Source organism: Pyrus communis, chromosome 13 (genome assembly GCF_041283825.1).
Source record: "Pyrus communis isolate YQ-2024b chromosome 13, ASM4128382v1, whole genome shotgun sequence".
NCBI lineage: Eukaryota > Viridiplantae > Streptophyta > Magnoliopsida > Rosales > Rosaceae > Pyrus > Pyrus communis.
Window position 1 is genome coordinate 20,372,927 of NC_142577.1, and position 25,536 is coordinate 20,398,462.

Genomic DNA, 25,536 nt, shown 5'->3' on the forward strand with positions numbered 1-25,536 from the left:
TACAAACGACATTAATCTCTTCTATACATGATGCGAATGATAGCGACGAGCTGCAAGCCTCATCTTATTTGTCATATAACGGTTGTAAAGATGCATTAGATCTCTATATGCAAGATCTAACCGTTGATTTTTAAGATTACCCAGTAGTACGCACATGCAAACACAAAGCTAGTTTAACAATGCAATATCCGAAGTCAAAAATTTGAAAGATCATTACAATAATATTCAGTACAACACCAATCCCACAACTTACAAGGCCATCAGCTGTGTTAAGGAATTAACCTAATCAGCAACCTATGCAGACACTAAAATTTCCGAACCACCACACGAAACCAGCAGCTCATCCTGTGTACAAACAAATGCACACCGCAGCCACTCCCAAGCCCGACCTAAAAATTACATAAATTAGTGCTCATCTGCAAACGCGTATAAATAGTTATACATGTGTGTTAGTTCCTTCTCAACGCCATTGGTGGCCAATTTCTTCAGCAGGTGAGCCTGGAACGAGAGGCACAAAACCCCGCCCACCAAAAACAGGCCTCATGAAGGCATTATCAAATCTTCGCCAGTAATGGTGGACAGTGTGAGAAGAAGCGCCTAGGAGCATTCGTAAACTACTTGGACGGGGGATGTCCACGGGCCCTATGTTTGCCTCTGAATCTTCCACCCCACGGTTCACTTCTGAATCTCGGCCATTGCTGAGTAGTGGCACAGTGATTGATTTAGGGCTAGATGGTTCAGAAGATATCATACTTGAGACGTGTTTTGATACAGGAAGCAAGATTCTCACAAGTGGTTTAGTCATCAAACCAAACACCTGCATAAACAAAAGTATAATATACAAAACCAGTCATTTGTGGGCTTATATACAAAATGTGTCCCGAATGAGTCTGGTTTTTAAGTCGCCGGTGTCTTACCACTGTACTGAAAAGAACAACTGTGATGGTACTGGTGATCATGGTCGCATTCGCACGCAGGTCCGTGTGGCCAGAGCTATTAAACTGCATACGCATTCACAACAAAATATCAACTTTAGTGCGACAAAACTTTCCCAAGCTTAAAACTGCTCAACCACATTGTGAGAGCAGCATAGAACAAAGATCACAAGTACACAGTCATGAATTTATTCTCACTTTCGTCCAACTGTCTTAAAAGTCCCCAAAGACTATAAATATCAGTTTCATAGGCAACAGAAAGGACTGTGTAACGTTCAATCTTTACCTGATTATAAGCAAGTGCCATAGAAACAGAGCCACGCATAAGCCCTGCCCACCAAACTGTAACCTGAAAACCGGGACATGCATGGAGATCTGTAATATTTCATTTGATTCAAAGAATGTACACCAAAAGAGATCAAATAAGATAAACTCTTACTTGTTCCTTTAAACTGAGCTTGGCTTGTGGAGATTTCTTAGTCAAGTTGGATAAGAAAGATAAGGGGAAAACAAAGGCGGCTCTTCCAACCAGAACCAGCGCCAACAGAATCGAACTCACTGCTATGGATTTTCCTGGGCTGAACAAAGAAATAAAGCAAAGCAAAATTAACCTAATATCGGAGAACAAGTAAACATGATGTACATGACGTAATGAGTTTAGAAGGATGCCAGTTTCCATTTTATGCATGAATCATACCTATCACTCGCAAATCTCCATTTGTCAATGTCAAGGGCATCCATGCCGACATAAAGAAAGATAAAGATCTCAGCCACAAATGACAGAGTGGCAAAAGTATGCCTGCATTAGTTTGTACAGAGAATTGAAACATCAGAAATGATTTCCATAGGTGTTGACAGATCGAATGAGAACGCTTCTCAATTGTCCAGGAAGATGTTTATGGATATTTAACGTACTTGGTTGTCACTCTTGAACTTTCAGTCACGTTATGCCATGTGTAGTGAGACATAACAATTCCACAAAAGAACACAGTGAGAATGGCACTCAAATAAAATAGCTGCAAGATAGATCAACATTTTATTTTATGGTCAGAGCCCCTTTTCGATAAGAAAAAAAAAAAAAGAGATGATATACAAGTTGTCAGAAATCTGACTTCAGATAGTATGTATGAAAGGTAAGCCATGAGTATCATAAGAGCGACTTCACGATCAGTTGAGTGCCTGATTATTGTAAATTAGAAAAAACAAGTATAAGAGCACTACTCAAAGTCACATTGAAAACTACGTCTTTCAGCGTAAAATTATACAAACTTGAGTTTGTTATTTTTGCTCTCATTGATTGAAAATGCTATTAGAAGAAAAATACAAGTAAGACACTAATTTTTACAAACCTGCCGAAGTAGAGCTTCTTGATGATATATGCACTCAATAGTCCAGCCTGCAAGAAAATGGCGTAAGAAAAAAAGACATGTGTAGGGAGGAGGGGAGAGAGAGAGAGAGAGAGAGAGAGAGAGAGAGAGAGGCTTACTGCGACTCCTAGCATTGTACTTGTAGCAAACAAATATAAAAAGTTTCCAAAAAATTGCAAAGCAGTGCTTGTATTGATGTTAGAGAGGTCGAAGCTCTGGATTGCATTGAAAAGAACTATTGATGTAGCATCATTAACGACACCTTCCCCAAAAACCAGGCTGTACAACAAAGGCGTCTCATCCTGATTAAGCACCTGCATTCGACAGTTTGGATCAATTCAGTGGTCATTACCAAGTCTAAAACAGAACCACATCTTCACATGACACAAGACCATGCGTACCTGTAAGGTGCAAACAGAATCGGTTGCTGAAAATATCGCGCCAAGTGCTGCAACCAAGGGACTGATCCAATTAAGCAGAAAAAAAATGAAAGAAAAACAAACAGCAACCATTTAAAGTCATAAAGTATACCGAGATAATCTCCAATCTTGAGGGAACCAATATTGAACTTGTGAAAAAAGTGCATCGCACCTGGTTCAAAATAGAAAAGAATTCATGACCACAAGTAAAACCATGATTGAAATTATCCGCTGGTCAATTGAAATCGAAGAAGCTAGTGGTACAGAAGCTTGTTTGAAACCAATTATAGTGAAGAGGCAGTCCTGCTCAAACCTTAAATGATCTATTGTTTCAAACAAATATATATATATATATATATATATATAACGAATATCCTAACATGCATAAAGTGTCTCACATCTTTAAACCTTATAGCATAAAGCTAAGCTACGAAATCTAAAATCCTCAGGTTGTCGAGTTACCTAAGGATATGATGGTAAAGGATATGAGAGTGCCAACAGCACCAAACGTCATGATAGTCATGAAGTTACGAAAAAATTGCTTCTTCTTTACCTGGAACCTGATGATATATTGCAAAGAAATATCAGTTATAATCTACTACCACCTGTTGAATAACAGTTTGAAACTAGATTTTTACAAAGTCCATTAATCTACTCTTTGAAAGATTTATACTGATCAAATGATGACAAATCATTGGTAGCCTTTTTTCCGAAAAATAGACACCCTCATTGACTCATCGCTCGCAACTCAATCATGCCACATGTTAAGCTTATAGCCAGAAGCTTTTGTTTTTTTAACAGAACTCCAATCATTTGATACCATTTACGTTAATCAGAACAGTTATCAAAGTGTGTAACAAACCATATAACAATTGCATACTTTGTGAAACTTGTTACACTGATTAGACAAACCCGTAATTACAACAACTACATCCATAAAACCAAATTTAACTTACCCTGCGTTGAATATGATAGGCGGAAGCAGATATATAAAGAAGAGATCTTCACTAAACTCTAATAAATGTGAGCTTTTTCCTCCAGTTATGAGTAAAATTACAACTCCAGTGCACAGTCCCTGCCCACCAAAATAAAAAAATTCCAACAATATGATTTCCAATGCTCCATAAAACACACACACACACAACGGCAAAAAATCAAAAAATCAAATATGATTTCCAATTCTTTATTTTCCGGCAGTTGTACAGAACATATATCAAAAAATCATATACAGATATCGAAAAACCAAGGCTGACTCACAATGGCAAGGGCTGTGATGGACTCATTCATCCATCGACTTTCCTCCAGCAAATGACCGAGTAGAATACAAGCGCAGAGAAGCGCCACAAAAAGGTTCATAGAAACCACCGATTTGTGGTCAGAGGACATCAGAATTCCCATTGATTCCGTTGCAATTGAGCTCGCATCGACCGCCATTACTAGCAGTACTAGAGCTCAATTCAATTCAATTCAAGCCTCCGCTTCTGGGAAGCTGAAATGTGGAAATTTGTAAGAAAAGTATCTTAAACTTTTAATTTTATTCGAGCGATATTCTACGCTAAGTTAATCTATATTATTCGAACTTGAGTAACTACTGGAGCATGCTGATCTGACCAACCCAAAAAGGAAGAGAATCTGAAATCAGATATTTTATCAGTGGAAAATATCTCCATTTGTGACTGTTGATAACCCCCAAGTCAAATTTTCCTCCATTTTCTCGCCAGCCAAACAGAGACCAACTATTTCACCTTAAATTGTGGAAATTGAATAAAAAAGAATCAATTAACGCTTAAAAAAACAGATAAACTCAGTTTTTGATTCACTCACCAGTTTTTGGTGCTCAAAGTTTTGATCTTTGAACAAGAAAATTGAGCCGACCAATGATCGAAATTTGGATCTGGATTCTGATATTCCAATTGCAAAAGCTATCAAATTTCAAAGCTTTAGAGAGAGAGAGAGCAGAGCAGGAAAAGCAGAAGTGTTGGGAAGAGGAAAAGAGACCGCCAAGGGGAGTTGGAGCAAAAGTGACCGTTGATTCAGCAGGCGGTATTGAAATGGAATCCAACAGGAAATATTTGTACTTGTTTGTTCTGTTGTGCAACATCGTGTTTGTGTTAAGGATCTTTTTACATTTTATTTATTTATTTTATTTTTGTAGAAGGTTACATTTTTGTTTTTGCATGTCGACAAAAGCTTTAGTACATTAAATATAGTGATTGTAAAATTTTTTTTCAAAGCATGTACCTAGTTGTGTGATGATTTTTATTCTCGACATACTAAAAAATATATTTTACATGAAACACATAGACATCAATACCTCGGTTGAACCAAAAAAAAAACAAAGATTAAATTCAGGTTTTTTTTATTAACACCCTACATAATATTAAATGCACCTCACATTAAAATTTAATATTAAATAACTTGTGTTCCTTATTCTAAATACATTACAAATCACTTAATGTATTATTTATCTTCTTCAACTATCAAAACCTCTTTCCACCTTTCATTGTTGAACAAAACCCTAACTAGCAAAACTACAACATGTTGCTTGAGAAAAAAAAAATTTGATGAATGGAACACGAAATCGATGTTTTAGAAACTTCACATGAGGTAAACCGAAAGCATGCGAGAATCATTTAGAGAATGCATCCCGAGAAAATGACAAGTATTGACGGATATTAAATAGAACCAAAGAATCTGGTCTTTTCCAGCCATATATACTAGTTAAATTGGGAACACAATGGCGCAATAACACACCTAAAAAATTATCTTAATACACTCCACTTACTTCTCCATAATACCCTCACACTCCACATTCTCAACTTACACCTTACATTTTCACATGCACCCCACATTCATTAAATTTTATTATATTAAAGTTCTGTTAGTCGATGCATCTGTTACCTTAAATAAAACATTATAAAAAATTGATCTGAGCTTATATTCTTGCTTATGTGCCTTTCATTATTTTCCATGGAATGATCTTTCGTTTCCTTCTTTTTGTCCGACGGATAGTTTTGCTACTTTGACTTTCTCCTTTGCTTCTATTTAACATATTGAACTATCTCCTCTCGGTGACTAGGTGTTGGCATCTTGGTTGGGGATGATGGTATTCACTTGCTTTGTTTAAATACCAATTTAGCCATGAAGATCTTTTTTTTTTATTAGAGCTCATAATTTACTAATCTATCTAATTGTCAAATTCGAAATGTTCAGTGCCCACAACCAATTTAGCCATGAAGATCATTTAACACTAAATATTAAGTGGAGTGTATTCAATAATTTGTGGGATGTTATTAAAAAAAACCCGTGTATTAAATATGTGGGATTTATTCAATAATTTGTGGAATGTTAATATAATAAGCTTTAAATTAATTAAATTTTTTAAGAAAGTTCGTTTTCATGCTTGCCATATGCGCGGTCTTAATATGAATGAAATGGGGATCTTAAAAAGTTTTTTATTATTTTATTCATTTTATTGTGCATGGTAATATGTTTTTGTTTTATGTCAAAAGGAATCATATTTGGCATCGTGTCCGGATTGGGAGGTGTCACACATTGAAGAAGTGACAAAATTTAATAGGATTTATCTCTAGTGGTTCTAATTCTAATTATGTTAAATACACCCTCACTTACCGTATTGTGCAAGTAATAAGACACAAATTGAATACAATATCAATGTGTTTAGTAGTAGATAATTGTCTCGTCTATCTAAAATTTGAGGAGGATTCTCATTGGATTCTCTTTTGTAAGGATCATGGGGATCCTCCAATCACATCCGTTCATTGTACATCGTGCGGTCATAAATTATTGTAAATTTTTTTTATTTAAAATTAAATATAAACAGTACCTAATAAAAACTGACCGTACAATGTACAATGAACGAAAATGATTGGAGGATCCCTGAAATCCTCACAGAGAGAATTCGGGCGATATCCTCTCTCTAAAATCTTAACAAAATCTAAGTACGTTTTGCTCTATAAAATATAGAGTAGGTATGTGGCAACGTGGCAATCACTATAAACTAAATTCTTAAGTACACACTGATAAAGGTACTAATACCTTTTTTAATGCCTAATTTGCAAAGTTCTATGCATGAAAATATTGAGTAGGACCATTGAAGAATCTTAACGTATGGGCCAAGCATTGCTCCCCAACTTAACACTGCACCAAACTGGTTCCCCACGTTCGCAAGGCACGATGCTGGTGGAGGGTTCGAACAGCCACCATCATAGAAATCATAATATCCACACCAGTCTCATCCAAATAATTATGACTTATTCTCTGGTTGTTAAATAATCGGTCATACTATTTGAACACACAAAAATGATACGTTCATACTACGGATTCTAATATAGTAGAATTTATGTAAATATCAGACCATGCTAAAGCTTATATGTATTAAAGAATGTGTCAATTTGTGTACTCAAATAATTTGTTTATGAATCGTGAACCCTGACATTGACATTCTAAGGTGAGAGAAGACGGTGAAAAATAGAAATCGAAGCTGATACCCTAAAGTGAGAATTGTATGTCAATTAATTTGTCGTGCATGCTCTTTTATGATGGCCCATCTGTGGGTGCAAAGCTGTGATAACTGGTTAGCTTAATGCCGGAACCTTTAAAGATCGATCCATCTATTTATATACAGGGGCCGACTGAGTAGTGGAAGAAGAGGAATCATCATTATATTGGATCAATCAATCGCATGGTCCACAATCATCACCATTCAATTGACACGTGGTTACGTACGCATGTTCATCGGGTTAGAAAATATTTCGGACGATCACACTATCGCATATAGTGGCAGGGTCAGAATTTTAAAACAATAAGGTCATAATTTCAACCAAGAAAAAAATTTCATTGCACTATTCTGTCAAGCATTTGGTGATCGCCTATCCAAATTTACCAACATTCGTCGAAAGCTTGTGATGACATCTATCAATAACTATTGTGTTCTTCTGACATCTGCATCTGTCATGGTGTGCCCAGGATAGCAGACTGTCAAGACCTGCTTGCCAAGACTTTTTAGGGAAGCATTACGTGGAGTGTGTGGTGTGCACCATTGGGTTGCACACAAGAGAAATGAGAAGGAAGACATGGGAAAGAAAGAAGAAAATTGGAGAATCAAGAAGCAACAATAGGTTGTAATTCAACATTGTTCACTCTCATTAGTTGGGGTCAAAGATAAATATACCAAAAAAAAAAAATTCATGGATGAGGAAGCTGTTGGGGTTATGAGCAGCCATTGACACCAATCTAACTCCGCTACTAATTAATCACATGACGTGTTATAGAAATACTCACATTAGAATATAGTGATACATCATAAAAAGGTGTAAAGATCACATAAAGGAAAATTCGATTGGAGAAATTTTTGACAGGGAGAATGGCTTAGGTGGAATGGGCTCACAGTTGTCATAGTGTTTCCAACCACTAATACAAAGATAAGAGAGTGTTACCCATAACCTTGTATTAGTAACTCGTGATGCCGCTGACTCATGATACCACTATAACGGCAAACTCCTTTCATATAAGTCTCTCTCTTCTAATAGACCAATAGTAGTACATACCACATTGCATCATGCATGGACCCATTGTTTGCATGAGTTTGCTTCCTACCCAAGTTGTACCATGAGGGGTACCCTATATCAACCAAAACCCTTCTCACTGATTCTGTTTCCCAATTAAGCTTCTAGCATGGATATATGCCTAAGCATGATTATTGTGTTGATCTTGTCTTTGACAACACTCCAAATTTTTTCATTGTTGGGGCGTGAGATTAAAAGTTATCTCCCCTTTTCGTGCATGATGTCAGAATTTCAAAATCCAATGCTTCGATCTCTTCGACTGAACCTAAAGAAGACTTCGATCATTCAACTTTAGCTTTTAAAGGAGTAAAAAATATATACGTTGAGAGGGTTATCTTACATCATGAAAGTAAAATCTTGCATCGCATACTAAAATATAATTACACTTGAATGTAGCATGTTAGTGGTCGTGGATTGCTCCAAACTAGAAATACACTATTTTATTGTTCTATACCTCTCACGTACAATGTTGAAATCAAACAACAGTGAGAATTACAGTATCATAAACATATGGAATTGGATCCCATTGGGATCCACTTTGTGGGGATCCCACATCTTAGACCATAGGATCCCCACATCTTAGACCATCTCCAAAGGAAATGTCAAATTATAAGAGTCAAATTACAATTGATCGTTGATGTGGCAATCTGAAGCCTTATGTCAAATTTTGTACTTCTCCAACCAAATTATAAAATATTATTTTATTATTTAGATAGAACTTTAAATGATTGTAATTATTAAAAACACGTTGAAACAAAATTTTTATTGGTTGAAATATTAGTGGAATAAGGGACCCACTATTAAAAGGAATTAAAAATAAATTTGACATTGATGTCAAATTTGACATTAAATCACTAAGCCGGTAAATACAGTTAGCAAATAACATTTCGGTTGGAGAAACTTTTGATGTCAAATATGTATAGTGGCATTTCACCTAGAATTTTGACATCTCATTTGGAGATGCTTTTAGCCATTCATTGTGTATCGTGCGGTTAGAAATCATTTAACTTTTTTTTATTTAAAATTAAACACAAATAGTATTTGACGAAAACTGACCACACTATATACGATGAACGGTTAAGATGTGAAAACAAAATGGATATGGAGAGGATCCTCTTCATGAACATATAAACATATTGTAATATGACACTAATAAGATTGCCCAAAAGCTAGATCTTATTATAATGGGCCTAAGAGGAACATCACGAAGACCAATTTCAACATAACTTCGTCACCATGGCCTTAACCAGCCCAGAAGGTTGATCTGGGCTCATTAGGGTTATATGAGGAGTTAGGCTTGGGCTATATAGTCAATGGGCTTGGATCCCATAGCTCCATGTCTAAGCCTGTATGGATACTTGTTGGGTTGGTTTACCACCATCTTCATATTGCAATAAACTCAATTTGGTTTTCAACCCAAGAGAAATGAAGGTAATAAAAAAAGAAAGGAAAAGAAAAGAAGAGTTGGCGTTGATGCACAAAACTAGGTAGACTTTGAAATAATGTAAAATGTTAAAATTGTGACCTTCGTTAGGTTGCTTCAGTCACCTAATGAGAGTAATCGTTGCGCTTCCTTATTGTTTCTTTACACTATTTTATTATTATTATTTTTTAAATTGAATAAATCAAATGCAAATTTTAAAACAAAAACATAATTATGGGTACAAAAAGCGCTGTGTATAATGTGGAGACAATAAAAAAGAGAACTTACCAAATGTTATTACTATGAGAACAATTTACATGTCACATATACACTGTCATACATCCCATGCAACGAAACAAGAGCATATAAATAAATAAATATTTATAAATATTTTATTGTATTGACACGAGAGTCAAAACATCACCCAAATAGGATTGTTGCTATCTTTTTTGCCACTTTTGTAGTTGCTGAAATTATGTGGTATGGTTCAACAACTACCCTGATTGAATTATTTGGTCCCACTCGTTATCAATAGGATCAAAAATATTTCCAACAAGAAATATATGGAAAAATTGGTGCTTGGTTAGCTGAAAATCAAAGTTTAGTAATAATGTATCCATACTTTTCTTGAATTTATTTATTTATTTTTTTTTTTAAAAAGAGATTAGCTGGTGACTTCGTCATGACAATCCACCTTTTCAGTAGTTGGAAAGATTCACAGAGGCATTTCAGCCTTTTGTTGGTCACCATCGTGTGATTCACCAATGTTATGAATCAAACTCAGGATGTGCTGTATAGAATACGAGCTAAAATTTAGAGAAGTTTAACGAAAAGCTCCTAATACTGTTTACTTTAATGAAAAATCATATTTTTACACTAAAAAGTCAATCCTAGTACTATTTATTTACCTTTTATTTAGTTCTTATTATTAAAATTCATAGTTTTTTAGTTTTTGTCATTAGTTTTTCTTAAAATTTATCCCTAACTACTGGTCCGTGATAGTTCTTCTCCTGAAATTTGTTTGAAACCCTTGGGGGCCGAGATACACGTGTCGGCAGTTGGCTTACAATTTCAAACGCGCGGCCAAACAAATTCAGGAAAAAGACAAAAATCTATCGGCCGTCCCCAGCTTTGCCACCTCTTCTTCTCTCCCTCTTTTCTTCTCCCCCTCTCTCTCGGAGGAGCAGAAAACGGAAAATACAGAAAACCCACCCACACTCAATTATCGTTTTCCGGTTTCAAATCTCACTCCAAAAAAGGAAACAAAAAGGAAAAGTGAAATTCTCTCTCCCCTTTCGTTCTAGGGTTTCCGCATTCGCGCATTCTCTTCCTGCTCCGCTACTGCGAGCATTGACTGCTCCGGGCTCGCGGAGACTTTCGATTGCTGCCGATTCGGATTCTCCGATTCGGTGTCGTTTCCGATAATTGCGAGGGCTTTTGTTCGGAGGAATCTTGCGAGCACGGACTGAGGTGTAGGTGAGGTTCATCGGCTGCTTGATTTTTTTATTTCGATTGTTTGAGGTGGTTGATTAAGCATTTATTCGAATTGATCTTTAGGATGAAGGTTTTGATAGGGTTTTGGATTGCGGTCGCACATTGATGAATCCCTTTTTTTTTTTTTTTTTTTTTTTGCTAAATTTGGGTTTAGAGCAGCGGTTAATTATGTGCTTGAATTGCGAAAAAAGATAGGTTCTTTCGTGCTTGTAATTGTGAATTGGCCATGCATTTTGAAATGTGCTTGCTATGTGAATTTATTTTTACTTGCAGGCTCACAATCCGCGTAGTGATTTTCGGTTCTTCTGTGGTAATGCAAGGCTGGATAATGTTCGTACGTTTTTACGTGGATTCATTTTTTCGACAGTGGAAGTGAGTAGTGCTGATTGTTACCTACCAAATATACGAGTCTCAATGGTCTGTCCACTTGGAAATGGGACGATGGCCGTCATGGCAAGGCTTCTGGCGGGCGTGAATGTCTCACAGAGCATAACAGGTACTATATGACCTTTGCATGTAGTCTTGTTCATTATGTGGGATTTCTACACTCTGCCTCACTATAGTCTATGGCATTGCATTGCCTGTTTGGTTTGTTATGAACCTCATTCCCTGTATGATCCGTACAGAAGGAGTTGGCCATCACAAGTTTGCTGCTCAAATAATCTGCAGAGAATTAAGTGAGGCAAATGAAGCTAATTTACTTGATGAAGAAGGTGATATCTTTAATTAATTCGGACACGGCTTTAATAAATAAGTGTACTTGTTCTACGGTCACGAGGTTAATGATAATCGCCTAGGAACATCTTTTATTCGACATTAAAATACTATATATCCATAAACATCGTTAAGACCATTTTGATCAACTTTGGCAGATTAATGTGCAACTTTAATTATTTTCATTCTGTTTCTAAAAATTTAGTTTTCCAGATGCATATGTATCACAGTTCTTGGTTCAATTTTGTTTAATGATTTCATTATGGGTCTGCAGATATGCATGTGTTTGGTTTGAAGCCGATGGATGATCCTCTACATTTGGTAAGGTTTAGATTACATCGATTTGCCCATGTATTCTGAGTATTTCTGCTTTTGCACAGAACAAACTTGTACCTAATCATGTACGTATGTAATACTGTTCAAGATGGCACTTTCTTTATATCTCCAGTCATAAACATTAGAAACTTATATTTACTACCTGTGTGCTTGTAAGCGGTCATAAGACTCATAACTTCCTCTTAACTGGAAATAAGGGAGACCTTAACCATCTAAGTCTCTAGTGACTTCTTTTGCTAATAAATGAACATGAATTTATTTTCTCGGGGTGAGTAAACTTCAAGTAGTGGATAGTTGCAGTAACACATTGAAGAAAGTAAATGATCGCGAAGTCATCAAAATTCAAATTGAGTACACTGGATCAGTGTGATGATCAACAATTACTATGGTCTCTGTCTGTAACAAAAAATAATTCGTTTTATGTACAAATAAGTCAATATGAATTATGGTGCAGTGAGAGGCTGAGTGGAACTTTATACAGTTTTCTGTGTGATCGCTGTAGGAACCTTATGACTTCTTGGATATAGTAACTAATATGGAATATGATTTTGTGGTTAGCAGAAATGTAGGTAAAGTACCTTGGGGTTTATATCCAGGGACCAGGGGTTGAATCTGGCCTTTACCTTGGTTTGAGGTCTTGTGGATGAGAGAGGACTACCATCCACTGTCCTTCACTGGACTGAGAAATTAAGACATTTCTCTCAGGTTTAGATTATATAGGTCAAACAGGTATCATCACCCGATTAGTGACTACTTTAGCCTGTGAGAGTGTTTGTGTCAACAATAAGACCTCTGCTTCTATAATCTGAAGACACTGTTACTCCAAGTATTTATGTGAATGCATATAATGACTAAAATCTTTATCAATATCCCGGAGGGACAAAAGTACTTAAAATTGCGCCTTTTGTCTCTCTATGGTCTATTACGTATCAAAATGCCATGGTAGAATCTTCAAAAAAAACAAAAAAAAAAAACATGATATTTTGATTATGCACAAATTGCCTTTACTAGATGGATTGTGTTAGATATGAATACTTTTGTGTTTTATATAACTTATCTACTTTAAGTAAAAATAAAATAAAAAAAGGTACCTAACTTTACCTAACTGATCTGTGTAATTGTTTATATCTACGTGTTTGTGTGGTTATCTCTATGCATAACCTCTATCCAATTTGATTATTTAACATACTGTGAAGGTATGTTGCAATGGTTGTAAAAAACCGGTCAAGGCCAGTCAGTATGCAGCTCATGCAGGTTTGGAGGTCCTTTTTTCTGTTATTTCCTTCAAATAGTTTTTTTGTGTTACTTAAGCCTTTTATATGCAGACGCACATGTTTTTTCCCCTTTGTTATATGTGTATGTGTGTCAGCGCAGTATTCTTGCGCGTTATAATTTGAAGCATGCTACCATGTAAAAAAGTACTCGATGCTATCACCCAATGGAAACCTTTGGATGTGAAGTAGTTCTCTTCACAATATTTATTGCTCAAATGTTTGTATGTGGTGTGTTGCATGCTTGATGGAGAAAAAAAATTTGTTGCATGCTTGATAGAGAAAAGAGTGTTGCATGAATATTCACGTTCCAATCTAGGATCTCTCAATGTGGCAGAGACCTTATCCATGTTTATTGGACTGCATGTAGTGTTTGCTAATTGGTTCCTTCCTAACTCTTTAAGTCTGCCGGTTTAGCCCGGTGCTGAAATAGCCCGAAATTTTCAGAACTTTGTAGGTTATTAAAATCTACGCAGGAAACTACTTTGGAGCTTGATGGAAGTATGGGGCAAAGGAAGCCTCCAAGAAAGGAGAGGAAAAAGTCATCAACTGCTCATGCTAGTATCCTACTTTTTATTTATTTTAATAGTAAAGTTTAGTGTTTCCTTGTTCTTTCTTACATTTCTTACTGATGCCTCATCTTGTTTCTCTTATTCATTTCTATTTGAACCAAAGTGTATTAAAGTTTAGTGTTATGGAAGAGTTAATAGCAGTTATTATGTTAACACAATTTTCTAAGTGTTCTGCAAGTAGCATCTTGGTGGTATTTTTTTTTTTTCTGAATCAGAGGATACCGTTTTCTAATTGCGTGACACTTCAATGGTTCTTAACCTTTTCTAGACCAGGCCACTTTAGTTGGAGAGCTAGAACGATCTGAATCTGTAGATGCAGACGCTAACTCTGTGTCACAATTCCAGTTGGATGGGCAAATTGGAATGAATCCTGGCTCTTTTATGGAGGCAAAAAGTAACTCTTTCTTGCACTTATTCTTGTCTTCAATTTGATATCTTGACTTTCATCATTTCAAAATTCTGCTTTGTTTTATCACGCTTCTCCTTTCCTTTCCCTACTTGTTACTTTTTCACCATTAGGGTACAATTTGGCATTTAAATCATGTTCCTCAACAAATTAATCAGGCTATAACTTAAGGCCTGGTATGTGAAGTATTTGGCATATTGCAGACTCTGTGTATATATAAGATTCTCCCTGGAGTTTAGTTCTATTCTTGGTATCATCTAGCAATGTTACAATAGCTTTCTTAAGTTGATTTGCTCAAATCTGCACTCTTCCCTCCTTTATTTTCTTCACTAGGGAGGAGTGCATAATGACTTTATCAGAGAGCAAAAAAGATCTCCCAAATAAAGCAATAAAATAAATTATTATACAGCTATTCTGCATAAAGATTTGTTCAATTATGTACCATTTCATACAGTGAATTCAGCTTATGCGGACGCGACGTACATGATTGATGGTTCTGGAGTTAGTCCAGGAAATACTAATGGCTCAACATCTGTGACCCTTCCACCGACAAAACGATTTAAAATGTATGTTTTTTATTCTTGTAACCATTAATCATCCTTGCATTATGATTATATATACATATCTTAAGTACCTTTTTAGGCCTCTATTTGAACTTTGAACATATAATGCACATTACTGTTCTCGCTGTTTTCCTTCAGTCAGTTTCTTTCGCTTCCCCAGTTCCTCTGATCACACAGCCAAGTACCGTAGTCAATTTTCTTTCCCTCTTTTAAGGATTTTGAGTACTTGTGCATTGTGTTTCTGGAGCAATTTAGAGGAATGGACTCGTAGTGGCTTTTGACATATTTCCTGTAGTGGGGTTAGAAAGAATGTCTAGACAATGTGCGCTTAGGAATGTGATCTAGGTGAATTCTTCTTTTAATCGTTCCTGAACCTGTGCTTCCCTTGGCTTCTTCTAGAGATAAGGGCCGTGTTGCTACTTTTGTTGATGCCTTAAATTGCAAAGTTTTTTATCTTTATTTATTTTTGTTTATTAGCTACCTACCAATGGTGGGTAGGGTGAAATTGCAAAGTTTCAAAAGTGGGATACATTCTTGCATCGTTTATATTAGTCAAAGGCAATGGCTTATTGGAAATGTTCAGTTGATCTATTTTTTTTATTTTTTATTTTTGTATTTATTATAGAAGAAGCCTTTAAATGCTGTTAGATATTTGTCTTTCTTTTCCATTAAATGATGCAAATGCCTTTTTGCCCACTTGTAGGATACCAGGTCAGCAGCTGCCTTTATCAGATGATATAGGAACAGCATTTGCTGTATCAAAACTTGCAAGTACTGAGGATGCATATCCTTGTGAGGATCTTTAATTCTTGGAATTTTTATATTTAATCATCTTCTTATACATTTTTATGTAGCTTGTCAATTATCGAATATCCAATCACTTTATTTTATATTATACTTATAAATCCTCCCTAATCTTAAAATTTAAAATAGAGGGTCTTTGCATTTATAACTTTTCATGTATAGCTACCCTCATTACTTGGGAATGAGTATATCGCAACCATTTTTCGTAGTATGAGAAGTTGGATATAGTTGATTTTGATGTTTGATTCTCATTACGCATTAATTCAAACTTTTTGATTTCCACCCCACACCCTAGAGGAAACGAAGAACTGAAATAGGGAATAAACTACAAATGGATTTCATTGTTTCATTATTTTATATATGCATAAATATGGTAACTATCACCTCTGATGTTACTAAAACTTTTTTGATTCTCTAGTTGCTTCTAAATTTATGGTGTATTCACTAGGTATGTATTTCTTGAATGTGCGCAGATAGGGATTCTCCAAAAGGAGCCATTTCTGCTCTTAAATATAAGAAGTCCGGGCAAGCCCTTGATTGCTGCCTGCCAATTAAAGGTATGCTAATAATAGTGTCCGTTTGGTAAGTTCTTTTACTTTCCATGCAAAGATTAACAATAAGGTCTTGGATTAAAGATGAATCATCATATGTACATTTTGAACTTCAATCAACTTCTTGGGAAAGTTTATCCTGATGACCATTCCTTCCCAATAATCTACTGTACGTGCTCTCTGCTCACACTATTTGACAAAGAGTTTTGTGTTAATCAGATTGTCCTCTTCCCCTGGCTACTAAAGTATATTACTCTCAAAGAGGCAATCGGCTCCGATCAGATCTTAGTCATCTATACCGTGAGGCAATGGCATCAACTGAGGAGCTTTGTAGTGACATGGTGAGTCACTAGTATTAAGGTGTTAAATGAGTATCAAAACAAGATACGCAAAATTGTCTCCCCTCTCCTTTTTCCATCAAACTTTTTAGTGACAGACAGCTACTCTGAGATATAATTACTTATTGTAAAACAGAGAGACTCACAGCCTTTGCCTTCTTTGCGGAAACCTGACCAAATTCTCACACAAAATTCAGAAGTTTGTTTGGAGAACTCAATAGGTTACCTGCCTGATGGTGACTTCTCAAATCAGTTTCCTGTGGATAATGTTCCAAGGCCTCAGGTGGCTGGCGTTGGTTTAGCAAGAAGCAAAATTCTTTCAAAACCTTATTCTTTTGCGGGTAACTCAGGTATTCTTGAATCCTTTGTAAGATGTTTAGTCTAGTGTTTCGTTAGAAGTGTACATTAGATTTGATCATACTTGTTTGTTCTGTAACTACTTCCACAATGGTAAATAAATCCTTCACCCAGACAGTTTCATTGGTTTTGTAGGACAATCATTGGGGACCATGCAACAGAAAACTGGCAGCGTTCCCGTTATATAGGAGTCCTGGTAGGAATTTTTGCTTCGGTTAAGGTTTAATTTTGACCTAATACTTGAGGTTAGGACTTAGGTTTCATTTTGAAATTGACTAAACTCATCATTAAAATGTTCATTCTAGGCCTCTACATAATAGTCAACACTGAACTATGTTTGTATATCAATTGCTGTGCACGCTGTCCTAAGTTTCCGTCGAACAAATGCTACTCTTGAATTTGTAAATATGAATACTTGGAATCTTTTTAATTGATGCAATATTCTTTCTGTTACATTAGTTTCGTTAATATCGTCTTCCTTTTACTACAATTCTTCTGTACACTCTTCGATCTGTTACATGGAGAAACATTTCACCTCATCGTTTTTTTTCCTCTCCCGTGGGCCTGTGGCTATGGAAAGTCTGGTGGAGATGGAAACATGTTGCTCCAATTCAATCTGAAATTAAGTGGGAATTCTCAGTTGGTGGGGCCCTGGTAAGTTTGCATTTGACATTTATGCAATGAAAGAAGCACAGGCCTAATCCGTGATAACAGCAGACAGCACAAGACGTGTGTGACAGCAACAGATTTAGACAGCTTCTTGTTATTGTGGTACAATATTTTTAAATATCTTGCTTAATTATAGAGGTATTTGTTGATTCCCCCACCCCGCGAATTTGTATGGAGCTGCCAATTTTCTCCCTGAATTTTAATTTTAGCTGATTATGCTCCTGAACTTTTATAATTGGCCAATTTTCCCCCTGAACTTTAACTTTCGTCGATTGCGCCCCTAAAATTTTATAAATAGCCCATTTCCCCCTTGACGTTGGATTTGTAAAATTTTCATCCAATTTTCCATTCTTTTTGCCCCCATGCAATTATCATATGTTGTCTGCGTGATCAAAATGAATGGAAAATTGGATGAATTTTTTTTGAAAATCTAGCAGCAAGGGAAGAATTGGCTATTTACAAAAGTTTAGGGGTTACTCGGCTAAAATTAAAGTTCAAGGGGGAAATTGATTATTTAAGTTTGGGGACAAATCGACAAATATGCCATAATTATATTCTAGATATTTTGATTCTTTAGATATAATGGCATGCCAGTTAAAGTAATGCTAAATTATGCCCCTCCATGTTCTTGGGTGTGTGATGGGTCTTGTTTACAAAAACATGTCTAGATATTAAGATAAAAGAATTACGTATAAATGCTAATCATGTCTTGGATCTCTTTAATTTGATGCTTTCATTTGTTTATTGGAACAAGAAATTGTTAATCAACATCTTCATCAGTAAAGCATGTCTAGATATCAAGATAAAAGAATTGCCTAGAAATGCTAATCATATCTTGGATCTCTTTAATTTGATGCTTTCATTTGTTTATTGGAACAAGAAATTGTTAATCAACATCTTCATCAGTAAAGCATGTCTAGATATCAAGATAAAAGAATTGCCTAGAAATGCTAATCATATCTTGGATCTCTTTAATTTGATGCTTTCATTTGTTTATTGGAACAAGAAATTGTTAATCAACATCTTCATCAGTAAAGCATGTCTAGATATCAAGATAAAAGAATTACCTAGAAATGCTAATCATGTCTTGGATCTCTTTAATTTGATGCTTTCATTTGTTTATTGGAACAAGAAATTGTTAATCAACATCTTCATCAGTACAATTAGGTGTGTGATGGGTCTTGTTTCCAAAAGCATGTCTAGATATCAAGATAAAAGAATTACCTAGAAATGCTAATCATGTCTTGGATCTCTTTAATTTGATGCTTTCATATGTTTATTGGAACAAGAAATTGTTAATCAACATCTTCATCAGTACGAATTGTAGGAGCAATTATTTACACTCTAAAAAATTCATCTTGTGTTTTTCACACCCGGGAAAACACAAATGAGAAGCTGCGTTTTAGAGGGTGCATGATGAATTTTTTGGAGTGTCAATAAAAATTCTTTAAATTACGTAACAAGTGATTGAAAGATGATTTAAGGCTGATGTAGGTGTAGGTGTAGGTGAAGGATGCTTTGAGAAAATCATATTGGTCATGTGATTAATAAGACTGGCATCCTCTTTTTGCAATAGTGCCCCCATTTAAAAAGTTGGGGAGTGTCACTTTCCTAATCCTACCAATTGTTATGTGGGCTCACTTTTTTTGTGAGCAAATAAATGAAGAGTGGGTGGTTTTTGGGGTTATCAACATCCTTTTATGTTGTGGATAAATCACAGTTTGACGTGTTTGAAATTTTTTTCTTTTTGTGATCGTAATGACTTGGTTTTGTATCCGACTGTGATTTGCAGATGTCTCTAATGTAGTATTCTTAAACAAGAGTCAAATACAAACCTTTGTGCAAATCCTAAATCCTAAATCCTCGCAAGGGAGAAAAAGGTCAATTTTGTTCCTCTTCACATCAGGTTTGGCTCCTCCGAAAGAGGATCTCATATATGTCTCAAAGCATTAGCATTTGCCAGTTTGTTTGTCTGGTGGTTTCTGATTTCAAGCGTTTTCATTTAACAACCGACAAACAAAGTGTTCCTCTCCAATTCAATTGTCTTCATTTACACATGTTTTTTTTTCCTCATTTGTTTCCTTTTGTTTCATCCCTTTATCTTTACGAACTTTGCTTGCCGTTTAAGTCTCTTGTGGATAGAACTTACATAGAGCTAGTTCCTTGGCTCATGAGGTTTCGATATACAATATGCTTTGCCGTGCGTAAGTTTTGTCTTACATGACAATGCGTATTGGACTGAGGTGTCAAAGATCCGATGAATCCAGTCTATGTAAGTTGCTTCCATAAGAAGTAAGAAAAAAGGTCGAGTTTAAAATTCATAAAAATAAATTAAACAATAAGATAAAAAATGGAATTTAGGTTAGGGATTCCCGTCAGAATTTGTACTAGGGTCCTATGTAATATGAAAAACAAAAATAAGGGCTGTAATAGTCGTAGAGTACGTAAATTTAGGATACTACTTTTGCAAGTAAACAAAAATTCGTGTGTGTATAAAGAGGAAGGGAAAGCCAATTTGTGGATTAGTCGCAAATTGTTTTATAATACCTAGATTCCACCTACTTGATCAGCCGGCAACTTTGTGCTATCCGCGGCTCCGCCCATCGAGTTAGACTGTGATTATATATCCATTTTGGGTGTTGTGTCTCTCCGCACAACAACTTTACTTAAGATTTTCTCACGATAATCTTGTTTAAGACTTTATCGTCTGATTGAGCTTGTGGATTTCACTTTCAAGGAACTTAACAAGATGTATAAAGTATGAATTGAATTTGAAAATTTCCATCTGACTTCTTGAATTGCATTTTCACCGGGCAGCAACTGAATTAAATGAGGCTATTAGACCAAATTATTATTATTATTATTTGGTTGGAGACTCAATTATTATTATTATTATTTGGTTGGAGACCAAATTATTAGTTGAAATATGGGTTAGGCTTTGTCTTGCTTAGAGTATTTTCAACACCCTAACTAAATGAGACCTTTTGGCTGCTTCGACAAAAAAATGCAGAAAAATCAAACTCCAACGGGCTAGGTAAATGACTATAAAATTATCTAAAAACTATAAAATTAGATTGTTTCTGGGCTTCGAGAGAAGAAAAAGGGGTCTGGTTGTCAAGTTTTGAAAAAATATAATACTAAAATATATTAACTTAAGTTAAAATAGCTAGTATTGCTGAAACTTGTGATACCTAAATTAACATTTGATTTTTTTTTTTTTTTTGAACAAACGATAGTATTTAGATTAAGGGAGGAGGTGAGCATAGCTTCACAATGGACTATCAATAATGTGATTCAAATTTGTCTTTGTCGAGAATCAAACATAAAACCTCTCATTTATAAATGAAGAGGAATATCACTAAACTGTAGATACTAAGTGACAACATTTAATTCATTTGGCTAGCTACAATAATAAAAAAATTAATTAGTATTACTGGAGCTGGTCTTACAAACGGGGGGAATGTAATTTTTTTTTCTTTAGGGGGAAGATATTCTTCATTAACATTAAAGTAGAAGGAAATCAACTAATTTGCATTGAAACAAATTTCCCCAAATTAAAAGATACTGATTATTTCTTCAAACACCAAACCAAAGTTAACCAAATCCGATAAGATTAGATTAGATTGAACTTAATTTGGTTAATTAGTTTGGTTAAATTGTATTGGACTTAAAAACTCTTACCTACCGCTGAAGTCCAACCTAATAAAACATCCATTCATTTTTGGAATAAAATTTGGGTACAAGTGCTATCATTTGACGTTACTAATTCCTTTATTACTTAACGGTAAATAAAATTTTATATTTAAGAGTATGATTTTAATAAATAAAGAATAATGCGAGTCACAAAAAATTTCACTTTAAATTTGTGCATCAAATAATATGGCACAAATCCAATTGATAATTCAATTTAAGTTGGAATTTGATTTATAATTACGATAAAAATTTATATGATGTCGAATGTGCTACATTAATTGGTGCATGAATTTGGTGTACGTACCACCGTCTCTAAATAAAATATGCATTCTAACATAAGTAGTTCGTAACATGTTGGGTAAGACGGTTTCACCGAAAATTCACATATGTATGCGTAGATAAATAAAAGAAAAAGAGAAATTGAGAGATGCATATCATATAAGAGAAAATTATTTGTGACATGATAAAAATATGGTTGACATTGCCTAATCCATTTTTTTCCACATCAGGAAGAATATAAAACAAAATCACGTTTTCCATTTCACAGATTTCAATTTTTGTTGAACAATTTCGAATAATTAAATTATAAAATCCCCCCCCAAATAATTAGAGAGTATAATAATATGGACCCCAGAAAAGAAAAACACTCACCAAACAACAAATAAGAAACAGCATAAAATAACTGAGAAAAATTATGAAAAAATATGCCTAGGTGCTCTGCCCGCTGGATTCTTCTTCAAAATTCCCGCATCCTCCATTTGAAATCCAAATCTAATTTCTCATCTCATCGTCTTCTTCTTTGTCGTGGAGTTTGACTCAGTTGGGAAATGTCGATAAGGAGTTTAATCCAGGACATCAAGTTCTCGCGGTCGCAGCGGGTGGTGGTTTCGGCGGCGAGGCCGGCCGGCGAGGCGGTGGGGGAGCCGTTGAATCAGATGTGCTGGGCGCAGATGCCTCAGGAGTTGCTCAGAGAGGTGCTGGTGAGAATCGAGGCCTCCGAGGCCGCTTGGCCGCCGCGGAAGAGCGTGGTCGCCTGCGCCGGTGTCTGCCGGAGTTGGAGGCACCTTACCAAGGAGATCGTCAAGGCGCCGGAGTTCTCTGGGAAGCTGACCTTCCCCATCTCCGTCAAGCAGGTCTATCTCTCCACCCTCTCTCTAGGAAAAAAAAGGAAAAACTTTATATTGATTGAGTTCTTGTTCTTCTCTAATTGTTTGAGGCTGTGTCCAATATTTACATTTAGGGTGCAATTTTTATTGATTTATTGATTATGACTGCATTACAATTGGGTTTCGGTAGAAATTTCATTTCTTGATTTGTTTGGGATGCTTCTGGAGTGTGATTGGAATTTGGAGTGAAAAATTTAGCATAATTCTTGACCTTATATGCAAATTTAGCCAAATTTTCAGTCGTTGTAATGTTTGGAAAGCAAATTTCTTGCCAATAAGTAGAGGTGGCAAATCAACCCATTGGGTTGTTAATGGCTATCATCACCACTACCAATCTCACCTCTATATTATGGTGATATCAAATTAAATGGGTCTTAACGGGTACCCATTAACAACCAAATGGGTTTATTTGCCAGCTCTAGCTTTAAGTGGCTAAAATTGCAATTTTCAGTCTTTAGTTACCATGTAGTGTAAATGGATTAATAGGCGAGCGGAAGGGTGTAAGATCATGTGAATCATATTCTGAATTCTCATTATGTTGGATTTTCGGGTTGGAAAATCTTGGGTTTTCAAATTTTTTGATTTATTGTTCACTACCTTCATAATCGCAGTTGTACATATGCTCAGTATCTGTTTTTCTTTTCTGGTTGCAGCCTGGTCCGAGGGATGACCTTGTCCGGTGCTTTATCAAACGGAACCGTTCCACCCAAACATATTATCTTTTTCTTGGTTTGACCCATGGTGAGCATTTTCTAACTGAAAAAGGAAGTTCCATTGTTTTGAGTACATTTTGAATTACATGTAACTTTTCTAGGTTGTCTTTCAAAGATATATATTTTCCATATTTGCTCTGATTTTGTGTTAGGTCTTGTAGGTATTGATTTCTCTCTTAAGAAATCTATTTTGCTTTCTGTAAATAGTGGACCTGTCCTCTTCTGGTTTCCTCTTTCAGCTATAGGTTTTTGTTAACTTTTTTGTTTGTCTGGTGTCAATGGCAGCTCTAACTGATGAAGGAAAGTTCTTACTTGCTGCGAGGAAGTTTAAACGCCCCACCTGCACTGATTATGTCGTCTCACTACATGCTGATGATATGTCCAAGGGGAGCAGCAACTATATCGGGAAACTGAGGTGTGCTGAAAGGTGTATATGATTTAACTTTTTTCTTGTTCCCCATGAACATAAATATTGACACACTTTCCCCTCTCTCTCTGTGAAGATCAAACTTTTTGGGAACAAAGTTCACAATCTTTGATGGGCAGCCGAGTCATTCGGGAGACAAGATTGCAAAAAGCCGCTCCACTAGGCTTGTCAATTTGAAACAAGTTTTCCCTAGGGTCCCTGCTGGCAACTATCCAGTGGCTCAAATCCAGTATGAACTAAATATGATGGGCTCCAGGTAAAATTTATGCTTGTTGACAAGTTATTGAACCATACTTTAGAAATGAAATTATAAGGGTACATCTAGATCTAGTATTCCATCTGCATAGGTGATGCTTTCATTTTTTTTCCTATAATTCTTCGCAATCCTCACAACAACATTGTGTGTGATCATAATTTTTTCGGTACACTTGGGGTGCATTTTCTTTTTTACAAACTGAGGATACTAAAAAGCTCACAGAAAATATTTATAAGCAGGGGTCCAAGGAGAATGCAGTGTACCATGGATTCGATTCCATCCTCTTCAGTTGAACCTGGAGGAGTGGCCCCCACACAGGCAGAGTTTTCACATAATAATGCAGAATTATTTCCATCCCTCCCATTTTTCCGATCGAAATCAAACCGCGTTGAGAGTTTTCTGTCAGGGCCTTTGGCCAGACAGAAAGATGGGGTGCTGGTGTTAAGAAACAAGTCTCCTCGGTGGCATGAACAACTCCAGTGTTGGTGTTTGAACTTTCATGGACGAGTAACAGTTGCTTCAGTGAAAAACTTTCAGTTGGTGGCTTCTCCCGAAAATGGACCTGCAGGACCAGAACATGAGAAGATCATCCTCCAATTTGGGAAAGTGGGCAAGGATTTATTTACCATGGATTACCGGTATCCAATATCAGCATTCCAGGCATTTTCAATCTGCCTCAGTAGCTTTGACACCAAGATTGCTTGTGAATAAAGGTATTGATTTATTAATTTGAAAGCTATTTTTCGTGATAGTAATTAGTTAAATTTGAACCTAACTTCACCAACTATTATATGCTTGAACACAACTCTTTCACCCTAGACACTCGTAACACTTCCAGAGTCCATACGGTTGTTTGTGTGCTTTGTTTGTAATGTTGATGGAGTTGGTTGGTCTTTAGGTGCCAATATCTGTTTAAACGAGCATGATTAACCCTATCCTTTTCTTGCGGTCCAGGAGCAGCTATAGTGGGTTGATTCAATGAGGCTGTTCGCTGAAGGTGATTGACTGATCTAAGTGCTGGGATTGGCAGGCATACAGCATGCTCAGACGCTCCAGCCCTTCCTGGATCATGATTTTGCCAAATCCTGGAGGAGTTCTGGAATTTAAAGATGGAGAGCTTTGGTTCTTGGTCATCCACCATGTGCTGTAAATTTTACTTCTTAAATGTACATAGTAGCCTATGTTTACAAACCCTGTTTTCCTGAAATTTGACCACATTTGATTTTATACGTATATTTTGTTTCGTCAGTATAGGCTGTTCAATCCCCCGTTGGATTCAGACTTCCTTATAACTAGTTTGCTTTGCAAAGCTTCGTCGATGAAGGACGGTGGCTCTTCCACCGCTGTCCCAAACCTCACCCGTCCTTTCTTGTAGTATTTGCTATGTTAATGGAACGACGTGTGTTTCTGCTAACGTAGAAATTTATCGAAGAATCTACGCGCATTTTGACAGTGGTACCAATTTTGCGAGTTT

General features: G+C 36.0%; 3 protein-coding genes across 6 annotated transcripts; 2 read left to right on the forward strand and 1 right to left on the reverse strand.

Moving 5' to 3' along the window:
* Positions 1 to 169: 169 nt before the first annotated feature.
* On the reverse strand, positions 170 to 4,975 carry LOC137736644 (sodium/hydrogen exchanger 1). Of its 2 annotated transcripts, none has more exons than XM_068475879.2 (15): positions 4,546 to 4,975; positions 3,979 to 4,210; positions 3,678 to 3,796; positions 3,184 to 3,281; positions 2,834 to 2,893; positions 2,704 to 2,750; positions 2,422 to 2,616; positions 2,285 to 2,331; positions 2,048 to 2,114; positions 1,851 to 1,951; positions 1,633 to 1,734; positions 1,375 to 1,513; positions 1,222 to 1,284; positions 918 to 1,001; positions 170 to 817 (listed from the first exon to the last, which is right to left on the reverse strand). In XM_068475879.2, the coding sequence occupies exons 2-15, from the start codon at positions 4,153 to 4,155 to the stop codon at positions 461 to 463; spliced, it is 1,656 nt and encodes a 551-aa protein (XP_068331980.2). In that variant the 5' UTR covers positions 4,156 to 4,210; positions 4,546 to 4,975; the 3' UTR covers positions 170 to 460. The 2 variants fall into 2 exon arrangements, with proteins under 2 accessions (XP_068331980.2, XP_088538340.1); XM_088682214.1 differs by having other exon boundaries at positions 3,979 to 4,466; positions 4,546 to 4,766.
* Positions 4,976 to 10,780: 5,805 nt separating this feature from the next.
* On the forward strand, positions 10,781 to 17,591 carry LOC137738214 (uncharacterized). 3 transcript variants are annotated; one of them, XM_068477846.2, is made up of 13 exons: positions 10,781 to 11,208; positions 11,500 to 11,722; positions 11,853 to 11,939; positions 12,215 to 12,261; positions 13,473 to 13,530; positions 13,995 to 14,108; positions 14,388 to 14,513; positions 14,980 to 15,091; positions 15,792 to 15,880; positions 16,366 to 16,449; positions 16,663 to 16,784; positions 16,918 to 17,131; positions 17,274 to 17,591. In XM_068477846.2, the coding sequence occupies exons 2-13, from the start codon at positions 11,641 to 11,643 to the stop codon at positions 17,324 to 17,326; spliced, it is 1,188 nt and encodes a 395-aa protein (XP_068333947.1). In that variant the 5' UTR covers positions 10,781 to 11,208; positions 11,500 to 11,640; the 3' UTR covers positions 17,327 to 17,591. The 3 variants fall into 3 exon arrangements, with proteins under 3 accessions (XP_068333947.1, XP_088539084.1, XP_068333948.1); XM_088682958.1 differs by having other exon boundaries at positions 10,850 to 11,208; positions 11,547 to 11,722; XM_068477847.2 differs by having other exon boundaries at positions 10,850 to 11,208; positions 11,594 to 11,722.
* A 4,325-nt stretch (positions 17,592 to 21,916) lies between these two features.
* LOC137737125 (tubby-like F-box protein 3) lies at positions 21,917 to 25,310 on the forward strand. Its single transcript, XM_068476511.2, has 6 exons — positions 21,917 to 22,633; positions 23,320 to 23,407; positions 23,665 to 23,794; positions 23,883 to 24,062; positions 24,302 to 24,775; positions 25,017 to 25,310. The coding sequence occupies exons 1-5, from the start codon at positions 22,328 to 22,330 to the stop codon at positions 24,771 to 24,773; spliced, it is 1,176 nt and encodes a 391-aa protein (XP_068332612.2). The 5' UTR covers positions 21,917 to 22,327; the 3' UTR covers positions 24,774 to 24,775; positions 25,017 to 25,310.
* The last annotated feature ends 226 nt before the right edge of the window (positions 25,311 to 25,536 follow it).

Excerpts from the sequence above, each read along its gene's own strand:
- LOC137736644 (XM_068475879.2), bottom strand. The coding sequence starts at position 4,155 with ATGGCGGTCGATGCGAGCTCAATTGCAACGGAATCAATGGGAATTCTG. Across the intron at positions 2,617-2,703 it reads ATTCTGTTTGCACCTTACAG|GTGCTTAATCAGGATGAGAC; the intron begins GTACGCATGGTC and ends TGTCGAATGCAG. Across the intron at positions 1,735-1,850 it reads AGTTCAAGAGTGACAACCAA|GCATACTTTTGCCACTCTGT; the intron begins GTACGTTAAATA and ends AAACTAATGCAG.
- LOC137738214 (XM_068477846.2), top strand. The coding sequence starts at position 11,641 with ATGGTCTGTCCACTTGGAAATGGGACGATGGCCGTCATGGCAAGGCTT. Across the intron at positions 12,262-13,472 it reads TGGATGATCCTCTACATTTG|GTATGTTGCAATGGTTGTAA; the intron begins GTAAGGTTTAGA and ends CATACTGTGAAG. Across the intron at positions 14,109-14,387 it reads GTCATCAACTGCTCATGCTA|ACCAGGCCACTTTAGTTGGA; the intron begins GTATCCTACTTT and ends AACCTTTTCTAG.
- LOC137737125 (XM_068476511.2), top strand. The coding sequence starts at position 22,328 with ATGTCGATAAGGAGTTTAATCCAGGACATCAAGTTCTCGCGGTCGCAG. Across the intron at positions 22,634-23,319 it reads TCCCCATCTCCGTCAAGCAG|CCTGGTCCGAGGGATGACCT; the intron begins GTCTATCTCTCC and ends TTCTGGTTGCAG. Across the intron at positions 24,063-24,301 it reads CTAAATATGATGGGCTCCAG|GGGTCCAAGGAGAATGCAGT; the intron begins GTAAAATTTATG and ends ATTTATAAGCAG.